The sequence below is a fragment of the Lactuca serriola genome, chromosome 1 (assembly GCF_051521515.1).
Source record: "Lactuca serriola cultivar US96UC23 chromosome 1, Lser_US96UC23_V15, whole genome shotgun sequence".
Lineage (NCBI taxonomy): Eukaryota > Viridiplantae > Streptophyta > Magnoliopsida > Asterales > Asteraceae > Lactuca > Lactuca serriola.
This window is the reverse complement of record NC_136408.1, coordinates 105106132-105118218: the sequence shown is the minus strand read 5'-3', so window position 1 is coordinate 105118218 and position 12087 is coordinate 105106132. Positions and strand designations below refer to the sequence as shown.

The 12087-nt window shown below is 31.8% G+C and overlaps 2 protein-coding genes across 2 annotated transcripts; one reads left to right on the top strand and one right to left on the bottom strand.

Annotated features, from left to right (window-relative positions):
• Nucleotides 1–276: 276 nt before the first annotated feature.
• Nucleotides 277–3476, top strand: LOC145059837 (uncharacterized). The gene is made up of 9 exons (XM_079007615.1): nucleotides 277–442; nucleotides 835–911; nucleotides 1150–1524; nucleotides 1911–1981; nucleotides 2029–2093; nucleotides 2760–2935; nucleotides 2978–3138; nucleotides 3216–3348; nucleotides 3435–3476. Exons 1-9 carry the CDS (start codon nucleotides 277–279, stop codon nucleotides 3474–3476), a joined length of 1266 nt encoding a protein of 421 aa, XP_078863741.1.
• A 429-nt stretch (nucleotides 3477–3905) lies between these two features.
• LOC145059831 (F-box/FBD/LRR-repeat protein At1g13570-like) lies at nucleotides 3906–9520 on the bottom strand. The gene is made up of 5 exons (XM_079007609.1): nucleotides 9458–9520; nucleotides 7843–8580; nucleotides 7572–7739; nucleotides 5455–5489; nucleotides 3906–3984 (listed from the first exon to the last, which is right to left on the bottom strand). Exons 1-5 carry the CDS (start codon nucleotides 9518–9520, stop codon nucleotides 3906–3908), a joined length of 1083 nt encoding a protein of 360 aa, XP_078863735.1.
• Nucleotides 9521–12087: the final 2567 nt, after the last annotated feature.

Genomic DNA, 12087 nt, shown 5'->3' with positions numbered 1-12087 from the left:
TCACCTCTTGTGCTACAAGTTCCATCAATGGCTTCCCCTAGCAAAACATAACTTAAATCTACTCAAAAGTAAAGAAATTACATGAACACAGGCAAAAACTAGCCTAACCCCTTCAGACGTGCTCCTTCCGAAAATAACAAGTATCCAATGACATCTCGAACTGCAAATAATAAATCTTTTCAAAATGAGTTTCTTGACTATGTTTCCAATGAATAGGTGATAAATGACATCCAAAATCCAAAAAATTAAACAGAGTCAACGTATTGATTAACTATAATGAACAAAAGATATCAAAGACAACATAATTCAAAGATAATCTCTGAAAAAATTGATATAACAAGTAAAAGGGATTTCTCTTGCGACTTTCAAAAAGTCAAACACAAGGAGGTTTTCGAAGTAGAAACTTACCCATCAGCACTTCCACATAGGCATAGAGCGAGAAGTAGTTTATCCTCTCATCATTAAAATGCCAAACAATTTGGGAACTTAGGGTTTACTGCCCACCGACGAGTTTTTTACATAAACATAGTTATCGAAAATTTCATTTACCAAGTAAAGGTAGTTTCAACTTTATTTACCAACTAGTTGTATTTTTAATTAAAAAAAAACCTAGTAAACTCCGTTTCCTTCACACGATTTTCTCTCACGCGTTCCCTCCTTCGTTGTACTCGTCTTCATAGTGCTTCCATCGCAAGAACCACCTACGGCTCTCCTTCCACCGCCGGAATACCCTACAACCGCCCTAAGTCTGTCGGTCCTAGGTAAGTCCTTCTAATTGGCTTCTGTTGGTTAATGCTTTATTGCATAATATGTGTCTTTTCCTTATTGTTATAGGTTTCTTGTTTATCTTTTACTCCACTGTAATGTATGTTAATGGTTCTTTCATCACTTCAAACATGTTGCTACTGTGCGTGAGTTTCATTGCTTTTGTATTTAGTTTTTTTTACTATAATACCTGTTCTTTAAGATCTTGCAAAAGTAACTTATGTGATTCTTATAATACCTGTTCTTTTCTAGGGTAGTAAGTTTTGTAACATCATATAGTAAGTTTTGTAATATGATGTCAATATGATGTTAAGTTTTGTAACATGTGTTTTATATATTAATATGATGTTAAATCCTTTGAAATAAATACTTTTGTTTTTATAGATTTTCATTGCCATGACATCAAAATTTATTACATTATTATGTTATTGGGATGGAAAAATTTGTGACGGAGAAGAAGGTATAACTTACAACAAGTCTCCAAATCAAGCTATCAAGGTTCAATGCGGAATACAGTTCAATGAACTCATCGATCAAATCCATATTGCTACGTCGATTGATAAGCAACAAAAGCCCATTAAAGTAATTTGCAGATATCCATCGGTTGTTGGAAAAGTAATGAAATATATTCCTCTCTCAATTACGGATGACAATGTCATTGAGATCATATTTGATGCGTGTAGTCTCCATCAAGAACTAAGTAATATTGATCTATACTTAGAAGTTGAAGTCAATGGCATTAAAAATCACACAGAGACAGTATTGAAAAAAAACTAATTTTCTATATTGATTTTCAAAGTATTGATAAAAATCTTCTATATTAATTTTCAAAGTGTTGATAAGTGTGATAGTAAAATTAAAAGTCTACTCAAATTGGCCAACATTACTATAGTCTAGGGGCCAATTTTAAATAAAGAAAAAATGGCTTTACACCATATTTAGATAGTACCAACGTAAAGTTTTTGAGTTATTTCTTTTTTGTTATCTCACTGTTTCTATACGGTCATACACAAAAATTAGGAATAGATTTGGATCATCTTTGTTCCATCTCTAAACTTGATATCTTCATAATTATTTTTCATTACTTCCACGAAAATGCTAAGTTTTACTTTTATTTTTGTTGATTTTTTTTATATTAACTACAGATGTTGCGAAACTTTTTCGATAGAACAAGAAAGGGACACAACTTTATCACCTACTGCGATTCATACTATTGGTGTGTCATACATGATTCAAAATGAGGACTTCAACATGATTTCTCAGTTTTGCAGTTGTGAACAATGGAATGGATTGTAGATTTGACATGGACAATGAAGAAGATGAAATTGGTCAGGAAAATTTATATGATAATGAAAATGATAATGAATGAGATGCAAGTGTAATGAGAGATGTCATTAAGGTGCCGACTAGTTTTACAAGTTTAGAAGGAATAGATGTGGCTAATGTTGACAATTGGATGATGTCACAATCTGAGAATACAAATGATTTAATTCAAGATTTAAGAGAAAACTCTGTTAAAAGTAAGGAAGAACTTATCAGAGCCACCAAGCTTTACACGATTAAAAAGCGCCGACAATATGAGTTTATCGAAACATGTCCAACTATATGGAAGATAAGATGCAAGTTATGTTCATAAACTGGTTGTAAGTGGCAATTGTGTGCATATAAACGCCAACGTAGTGGGTATTTTGAGATAACACGATACACAGGTCCACATACTTATTTTAAAAATAGGATTACTCAAGACCACCTAAATCTAGATGCAAGCTTGATAGCTCAAGAAACAGAGCACCTTATTAAGGAACAAACATCTATTAGTGTCCCTACTTTGAGAGCAGAAATAATTGATAAATTAGGATACACTCCTTCATACAGGTAGGTTTGGTTAGGAAAGCAGAAGGCGATTGAACGAGTATATGGAAATTGGGAGGAATCTTATATTATTTTACCAAAATTTCTTACTGTACTCCAATTTTTTAATCCTGGAACAATAGTTGAATGGTGCACTACGAGATCAATTGATGTGGATCAAATAGAGTTTAGACATGTTTTTTGGGCTTTTTCTCCATCTATCAATGGATTTAAGCATTGTCGACCTGTTATTAGCATTGACGCGGCACATTTATATGACAAGTACAAGGGAAAGATGATGATTGCAATGCGAGTGATGGTAACAATCAAAATTTTTCCTTTAGCATTTGCTATTTTTTAGAATGAGTCATATAGTAGTTGGCATTGGTTTCTAAATCATGTCAAGAAGAATGTGGTAAAAGAAAAAGAGGGCATTTGTTTAATATCTGATTGCCATAGTAGAATACTAAAGGTTGTTAATGAGCGAGGATCTCCCTGGTTGGAGCCATATAGTATTCACAGGTATTATTTATTTTATTTCATTAACCACTTTTATGGTACGATTAATTTATAAATGACATTTGAAAATATTTTTACAGGTATTGTTTGCGACATTTCGTCAACAACTTCAATGACAAGTTTCGTAACTCACAATTGAAAGTTTTAGCTTACCGTGCTTGGAGTCAGAACCAAGTTCGTAAGTTCAATTCCATTATGGAAGAAATTGGAAAAGTAAGGGGATGTTTGGTATAATCTGAATTTTTAAGAGGTCTGAATTGCAATAAGGGTCTGAATTTTTAAAATCTGAATTTTAAAAGGTTGTTTGGTTGGAACCTCTGAATTATTGTGCTGAACAATAAAAATGACTATTTTACCCTTATGTATTATTTCTTTTAATTACAAATTTATACTTCTTATTAATACATCGTACTTTAAAAACTATGACCAATTATTCTAATTAGGTAGAAATAGGAAATACAATGCTATGATAGCTAAATAGAGGACAAATATACTGATAAAAATCCAAGAATCGTACGTATATAAACAATTTCAAAATCAAAACACTTTACATTTTAAATTCCTCTTTATATATATAAACAATTCCACATAAATTGTAATCATCTCTAACCTAACTGTAATCATGATTAGAATGTTTACAACTTTGAAAAACATAGATATTAAACACCATGAATCTTGAAATGCTATTTCTTCACTTTTTCCAGTCTCGTTTAGAAAGCGAAGACTAATAATAAATAATTAGAAACACAAAATCAATAAGCTTTAAACTATTAATAGCATTGAATTATGGCAGCCCCAACACAACAAAAATTGCAATCAACAATGAGAAGAACAAGAGCTAATTGCAAACTGAACACAACTCAAAAAACAATAACAGTTCATAAAACTACAATTCATATCTGAAACATAAGCACCACATTTGATTCAGTGTTTCTTTCTTAACTACAACCAAATTCACAATCTAACAGAATAAAAAAAGTGGAATCTACACATACGTTAAATTAAATAATCACATAAAGCATGAGATGGTGAACTTCATCAACAAATAAACAAGATAGCAGCAAAAAACATCACAAAAATCATGATTTTCTGAAGAACAAAACAACAAAAACCAATATTTGAAACAGTACAAAGCATCATTACCGATTTCAGCAAAAACCAAGAGAAAAGAAATGAAGAAATAGCGATTTTATGAAGAACGAAAATCATACATGCTTATGCAATTACGGCAAAAACAAAGAAAACGATCGCGCCGAAGTGAACGTGGGAGGGTGGCATACAACAAAAGCAAACAACAATCAAAGCAATTAGAGGAAGGTCTCCATTGTTGCCATCCTCAAACAGGGATAGTTGCGTAAGGTGAAGATTAGGGGATGACGACACTAAAGGAGGGATAGAGAACAGAGGCGGTGGCGAAGGGAGGTGTCGGAGGTGGTGTTGATGCTGGAAGGAAGTCGGAGCCTCAGAGGGTGTTTTTGTGTCTTGTATGCAATGGGGGGGGGGGGGGGGGGAGCATGTTTATGCGATTAGCGCAAAATGGGAAGCAGCCCTTTTTTTCTTCTTTCAGATGCGATAACATGTCTGACCGAATAAGATATAAATTTCAGATTCAGATATAAAATTAATAGCTAAACAAACACTCTTAATGGAAAAGATTCTGATATGCCTCTTATTAAGAGGCAAACAAACAGCCCCTAAATGCACAAGCTCGCCAATGGCCTTAGGGGAACTCACTTTGTAGATGGACACTTGCACATCATTGTGGAAAGCATTATGGATTGCTCACCACAAATATGTCAGAGATTTTCAACAGTGTACTTAAAGGTGCTCGTTTTTACCAATCACTTCATGTGTCCAACTTACATTCTATAGATTGGTTTACTACTTTGATGTCAAACATCTTTTAGGATCAACTGCTCAAGCTAAAGGAGATATGTTTACACCCCATGTGCTAGTAAAACAAGTAGCATCAATGTCAAAAGCTACTGCACACAGCTTGAAATCATTTAACCGAGCAAAAGGAATTTTAGCGGTGGTTACCCAGAAAGAAAAAAATGTGTAAGTTGTTTATTTGGAGATAAAATGTTCATGTAACAGAGACTTTTTAATGCTTTGATATTTTCTAAAACCCTTAAGGTCATCAGTTCGAAGACGCAAAGATATCTCCTCTCATTTATTCTGAAAAAAAAAATCATAAGATAAAATAGTATGAAACTGATTTCCTACACGCCATTTATGCTTTTTTTAATAAACAAAAAGAGACCACAATAAGATATAAGATTATTGATTATAAAATATGTTTATAAAACTATACAATACCTTAGTCTTAGTGCTTCTGAAGGTGGAGGATTTAACTATAAAACACAAAGAAATTATATAATCATGTCAATTTTCATTAAAACTAAATGAAAGTATATAATTACCTAATAAGAAATAACTTGCAAGTAAAATATTGTAATGAGAAATGAAAGTACAATGCTATAATAATTTTTGTTTTTTTGGAATCAAGAATTTAAGTGATCTAACCAAAAAAAAGTGACGAGTAAACCAGGGGGTAGGGGCATATAAGTAATTAAGCACTTGAGTTACCTATACCATAAGTCTTTCAAACCATGGAACTAGTAATTGACATTGTTCATATGTTAGTAAATTACATATGAATTATGGAGGAGGTACTCGTGCAAACAACAAAGAGCAGGTGGAGAAGAAGAAGTGTTGGTAAACCCAAAAATGAAACATCTTGAAGCAAGGTACTGATTTGGAATTACAAAACACTTGTATAAAATATACAGGTTATATTTTGATCCATGGTTGATTATGTGAAAGAAACCCCATTCTTTGCAGACTAAAGAGAGGATAGGGAGGGATGAAGGGTTTGTATATATATTTTGATACATCAAAAACAAAGAAGTTCTATTGAAATAAAGTAGACCTGATTGAAACTTGAAAAATAAACAACGAAAGTTGTTTTAAAGAAAATGTTAGATTGCACCAAGCTTATAAACTAGTTTCTAGGAGATAAACTTTATATTTTATCTTAATAACCATAGACAATTTTAATTTTAAATTATTCAAAAGTACCTATTCTTACAGTTAGAATGCCATGCCTCTAGTTATAAAACAAAGTCAATGAAGACTCTGTTTGATTGGCTTTTATGATTAAAACAAAGCCAATGAAGATGATTATAGGAACAGGAAAGCCAAAATATCTATAATCATGGAGGGAATTAGCATTTTAAACAATCAACTCTTTCATAAACAACCAAATGTAAGTGAAAATTTGCCAGATAAACAGTTCAGTAAGGTTGACGTAAAAGAACTAAAGAATACTACAATTGGTAGAACATTTTTGCTTTTGTGGAGGCTCGAGGGAACTGCATAATTTTCATCGCAATTTCAAGTCTTTTTTGAACATTAGAAGCTCTACTTATTTTAATGGTAAACTTCTGGAGAGAAGGGGAATGAGCAAGAAGAAGCTTTATAAAAAGCAGTTCCGGTTTTGATCCTTCTAAATATCTTATCTCCACAGTTGTCAGTCGACACAATTTATAGTCCAAGGAGTTTGGAGATTTCAAAATACTTGACGCAGGCCCGATGTCAGCTTGAGGCTCCTAAAATAGCATAAAAAATTCAACCACACTTTAGCTTCCAACTCGTGTATCGTATAACCAATATATATATATATATATATATATATATATATATATATATATATATATATATATATATATATATATAGGGATGAGCATGGGTCGGTTTGGGTCGGTTTTTGGCTAAAACCAAACCAAACCGTAGAAAGTCAGTTTTTCGGTTTTTAAAACCATATAGGTTCGGTTTTTGCATGGGTCGGTTTTTCGGTTTTCCGGGTTGGGTTTATGGGTTTTCGGTTTTAAACCGTGGGTTTATAAGCTCCTGTTTTTTTTTTCTAGTTTTTGGGTTCAAACCTAGTGAAAATACGTTGCGATAAATAGTATTATATCTACTTTAAATATACTAAAATAAGAGTGCGAATTCTAGTATTATAAAAACATAAAAGTGTTCAAAAGATCAAAGTTTAACACCATTAATAGTTTGTTGAAAATAAACATAAAGTATTAAAGAGATAAAATGTAAAGTCTAAAACTAAAAACTTAAATCATAATATAAAGAATATATGTGGGTCGGTTCGGTTTTTATGGGCGGGTTTATACATCAAAACCGAACCAAACCGTTATTTTTCGGTTTTTGTAAAATTCAAACCTAAACTATCGGTTATTGCTTTGGTTTCGGTTTTTCGGTTTTTGTTATGTCGGTTTTTTTTGGTTTTTCGGTTTTCGGTTCAGTTTTTGCTTATATATATATATATATATATATATATATATATATATATATATATATATATATATATATAGAGAGAGAGAGAGAGAGAGAGAGAGAGACACACACACACACTTTACCATCTCCAAGTTCATAGTCAGTGTTTTAAGATTTGGTGAGTTCCGAAGCAAACAAAGAGCACCATGAAGCTGATCCAAGTCCCCAAATTGAAATTTTCCGAACCACAAATGCCTTAAGCTATTAACTGGATGCGGAAACCACTTTGGAATATTTTCTGCAGTAAACATCTATGAGGTGAAAGTTAGATTTTAACTTGCCTAACTAGCATGAGAACCACATTTGAGATAAATAGTAGTACATCTTTGTGCAAACTCTTTTTGAGAATTATACCTTGAGGAACTGAGCATCGATATAAAAAAAACGAATTTTGGTCAAGTTACTTAACAATGTGGCGAACATGGCATCAGGATAAGCAATGACAGTTAAATTCCTCAGTTTTGTAGCCTTGATGTTGAAATTGTAGACATTTGTGCATGAATACAGGGACAACGTTTTTAGCTGTGGTAGGTTGATCTTAGTTCCACACAAGTTAGCCCCAAAATCAATATCCTTCAGAAGAAGTTTTTCAATGTTGAGAAATCCTTCAAACTCAAGTGGTGGCTTAAAAAAACAATTTTCCAGTTCCAACTTTGTCAACTCAAGACAATAAAACACATAAGAAGGAAGTTCATAATGTTGATTTGAACTAGTAAGAATGAGTTCCTTGACTCCATTTCTTGATAAGAGTAGCATCCATTGATCGACTTCTTGGAAGCTATCAACAGACATGTTTGGTATATGGTGATGAAATTTCAAGATAGGACCTTTGTGAAGGGTCAAGACTTGGTTTATGATCTTTATAAACTCATTATGACCAAAAGCTTCATTTTTTGCAAATTTCTTTGAAAACTTCTTATCAAAAACCAGAGCACGTATTTCTGTCCATCTATACCTCCATGTTTTAGATATAATGCTTGTCCTTACAGCATCTTCAAATGGGACCCGCTCTAAAATTGAGTCTACCAAGTCCTCTGGCAAGTTATTGATTCTATCTTCTCCAATACAAGTTACAGAACTCCTTTTATAATTCTGTCATTAGATTCAGAAATAAAAAGGGGACTTGGTTATTCCAAGAAAAATGGAAATCAATAAGAAACACAGAACAAGTTGACATTTCTGATACTCTTCTTAGTATCCTTTTATTATCAAAGGAGGTTTTGGGTGTGGTAACATAACTCATGAGAGAGAAATTGTTTTATTTGAAGTGCATATAATTTAATAACTGTAAGCATTTTTTAGGAAATGTAACTCAAAAATTAGTATTTTGTAACCTTATTAGATGATAATCCAAGTTTCTTAAAGAAGATAATGTTTTAACAAGAGGGCCACAGAAACTAGCAATGGACCAGAAATATGGTAGGGGCTGCATATATCATATCAAATGCAAGAAGAGTAACAAAGGGACATTGACTTGTTGTTTGTTCAAAAAGACATGAATGCCCTTTCACTCTCTTTCATCCAAAATAGCCCTAACAGCATGCCCTGATTTTTATGGTTCACCTCTGTTTTTTATAGCATTTAGCGGATACAATTTCTTAACAATCATTTAATCAGTATCTTCATTTCTGTGATCCAATGATACGTGATAACTTGATAAATCACAAAAAATGAAATCCCAAAATAGAGTTTACGTATTCAACTTGAATGTACAAAGCAATCATAAACATCATGATTCAAACACAATCTCTCAAATAAGTTCATATAGCAGTAAAAGGATATCGAGATCTCCCATACGACTTTCAAAGGAAAAATAAATAAATAAATAAACATGAAGGATAACGCTTTAATGCAGTACCTACCCATCTTACCCTCTGCCGATCATCTGCGGTAAAATGACACAGAGTTAGGGTTTACTCTTTACTGCCCACGGCCCTAAATTAAATAGAGAGTATATTTAGTTATTTACCATAGATGGCCCTGATGTATAGTAAAAGTTGCAAATTAAGTTCTTTTTTGGTTTTACACCCATGTTCTTGTGGTTTTATTTTACATGGGTTGAGTAAAGAAAATAAAATATTAAAAATGTAAATAATAAGTATTTTTTAAAATAAAATTTTGAAATAATAAATGAAGAAACATATTAATTGCAATTTAGTATAATATTTATTAAATTTGATAATATATATATATATATATATATATATATATATATATATATATATATATATATATATATATATATAAGTATTATATGGCTTTTATGTATAAGTATTATATGGCTTTTTAATTTTAAAAATTGAAAAAAGCTATAAATTGACATGTGAATATTATTTATTTTAAAAATATTACAAAATGACAAGTGTCAAAACTCATTAAAGATTGACATGTGGCAAAATTATCTTCATTTATTATAGTAGATTGTCCTTAAAACGTCTAATCTAATTTTTGGTTGTTTATTTTTATAGAATGATGAATTTGAGTGTGAATTTTTTTTCTTTTTATAATTTTTTAATCTTTTCGAGTCAACTACACGGATGGTTCTTATGGTTTGGAGTAATTTATTGCATCTTTGGTCCTATCAAACATACAAGTAAAATTTGTATTACTTCTGTTTGTCATTTCTAAATTAAAAAAATAATAGAAAAAAAAAATTAAAACATCCCCCCCCCCCAAGTCCACATTTTATTCCCACCCACCCTTTCCTTTTACATTTTAACAAATTTCCCCAAACCCTTTTTCCGACGAGAGAACGCTAACACTTTTCGAGAGAGAGAGAGAGAGAGAGAGAGAGAGAGAGAGAGAGACACCACCCCATCGACGACCAATTCCGATAATTTTTTATGGGAACTTAGAATGGAAGCTAAAACGCAAATTTTGAAGGTATGTGGGAGAATCAACAGATTTTGCCAGAGACATAAATGAAGCGACGGAGGTAACAAATTTCCTATTCTTGATCCTCTATTTTCTCACTGTTAAGTTTGATCCTGACACTCAAGATGTTGGTCTTAATTTTGGTTTGATTTTAATCTCTCTTTAATGGTGGATTTAGTTTTGGTAGGAAATTTGGTTTTTCATGTTGCAAAATTTATGGTTTATCAACCTACAAAATCTCGGTTTCATTTGGCAAAGTAGAAGATTTTCAAAATCGATGTGGGTGTGGTGTTGAGTGTTAGAGGTGAAGTATTAGGGATTTGACGGAGTCTTTGTGACTTTTCAGGGTCGACGAAAAGAAAGATGTGTACATCTCATTTTTTTCCGGTATGTTAATATTTATGTAGTTTTATTATTTAATTTAATTATTTTAATTTTAAAAACGAAGGAAACACCAAAATAACCTAAACTGAAATAGAAATGGAGAGGAGGGGTTGAAAGGGCATGTTTGAAACTTAAATTATTAGACTTCATGGAACTTAGGGACCATTTGCGTCAAATTTGCCAAAATAAATTCCCTTTATGGTTTCAAAACGAGAATGACCTATCTTTCATCATTATTTTTGTTCTAGGGGCAACCCCAAACCCTAGAATTGCAATCCTTGATGAGTAAGAGTTCACTCCAAAAAGAAAATTTCTAGAATTCTTGTGTTTGAAGACCTTACAGTATTGTTTGGACGATCCACGAAGATCAAACATTTGGATCTTCAAGAAATTTTAACTGAAGGTTCCTACGAAACAAATGAAAGTTTTGACCGGAGGTATTTCAATTTCTCTTTCTGGAGTTAGAGTTACCGGTTTTCAAACAAGGTAGAAGTTTTAGGAAGGTTTATGGAAATTATGTTTGGTACAAGCCTTGTTTGTAGCATTCAATCTCAATGGCCTAGGTAATATTTCTTCATTATTGAGTGTATTACAGATGTAGAGACATTATGTGTTCATATGGGGATGAACCCTAGTCAATAGGGTTAGGTGTTGGATCGAAAACCCTAACCCTAGTGTTAAAATGTGGTTGAGAGAATCAATATTATGTCTTGTTCTTAGTAACATTATAAATAATTCATGGAAAGTATTTTGGACCTGAAACCCATACCCAAGGTTCAGAAATTGATTATAGTAAATTTCATTAGATTTGACCTAAGCCTGAAAATGGCTTTAATTAGGTTGATAAATGTGATATTCACAAACTTGTCAAGATTGAGTTGCATGCTATGATATGTTGTTTTAAAATATTCGTAATAAATAGTAGAAAATCGTATGAAAAATTGTGATGTGTCCTTGAAAGGTTATAATGTTGAATTTTCATTGTATGGAGTAATGATACATAATTAATGGTTTTGAGGAGGCTAAAGTAGGTTCGAACACATTACTGTTTTGCGATGTATTCTAGGAAAATAAACCAATAACTAATATATATATATATATATATATATATATATATATATATATATATATATATATATATCATTATCATTATCATACATACTTATAAAACTAGCATTTTTTCTTGAATCTCATGCATTTGAAACACCCTTTTTTAACTTCCTCAAACCACATTCATTTGAAACCCTCTTTTTAAACTAATGCAACTCAGAAGTTTTTTTAATTATGATTTAACACTTAAAATATACTTTCTATCTCACTCTTTCTCTCTCTCTCTCTCTC

Excerpts from the sequence above, each read along its gene's own strand:
- LOC145059837 (XM_079007615.1), top strand. The coding sequence starts at position 277 with ATGAACAAAAGATATCAAAGACAACATAATTCAAAGATAATCTCTGAA. Across the intron at positions 1,982-2,028 it reads TACTGCGATTCATACTATTG|TTTTGCAGTTGTGAACAATG; the intron begins GTGTGTCATACA and ends ATGATTTCTCAG. Across the intron at positions 3,349-3,434 it reads TTATGGAAGAAATTGGAAAA|GTTGTTTGGTTGGAACCTCT; the intron begins GTAAGGGGATGT and ends GAATTTTAAAAG.
- LOC145059831 (XM_079007609.1), bottom strand. The coding sequence starts at position 9,520 with ATGGGTGTAAAACCAAAAAAGAACTTAATTTGCAACTTTTACTATACA. Across the intron at positions 8,581-9,457 it reads ATACATCAGGGCCATCTATG|AATTATAAAAGGAGTTCTGT; the intron begins GTAAATAACTAA and ends ATCTAATGACAG. Across the intron at positions 3,985-5,454 it reads TCAGAAGCACTAAGACTAAG|TTTGCAATTAGCTCTTGTTC; the intron begins GTATTGTATAGT and ends AGTTGTGTTCAG.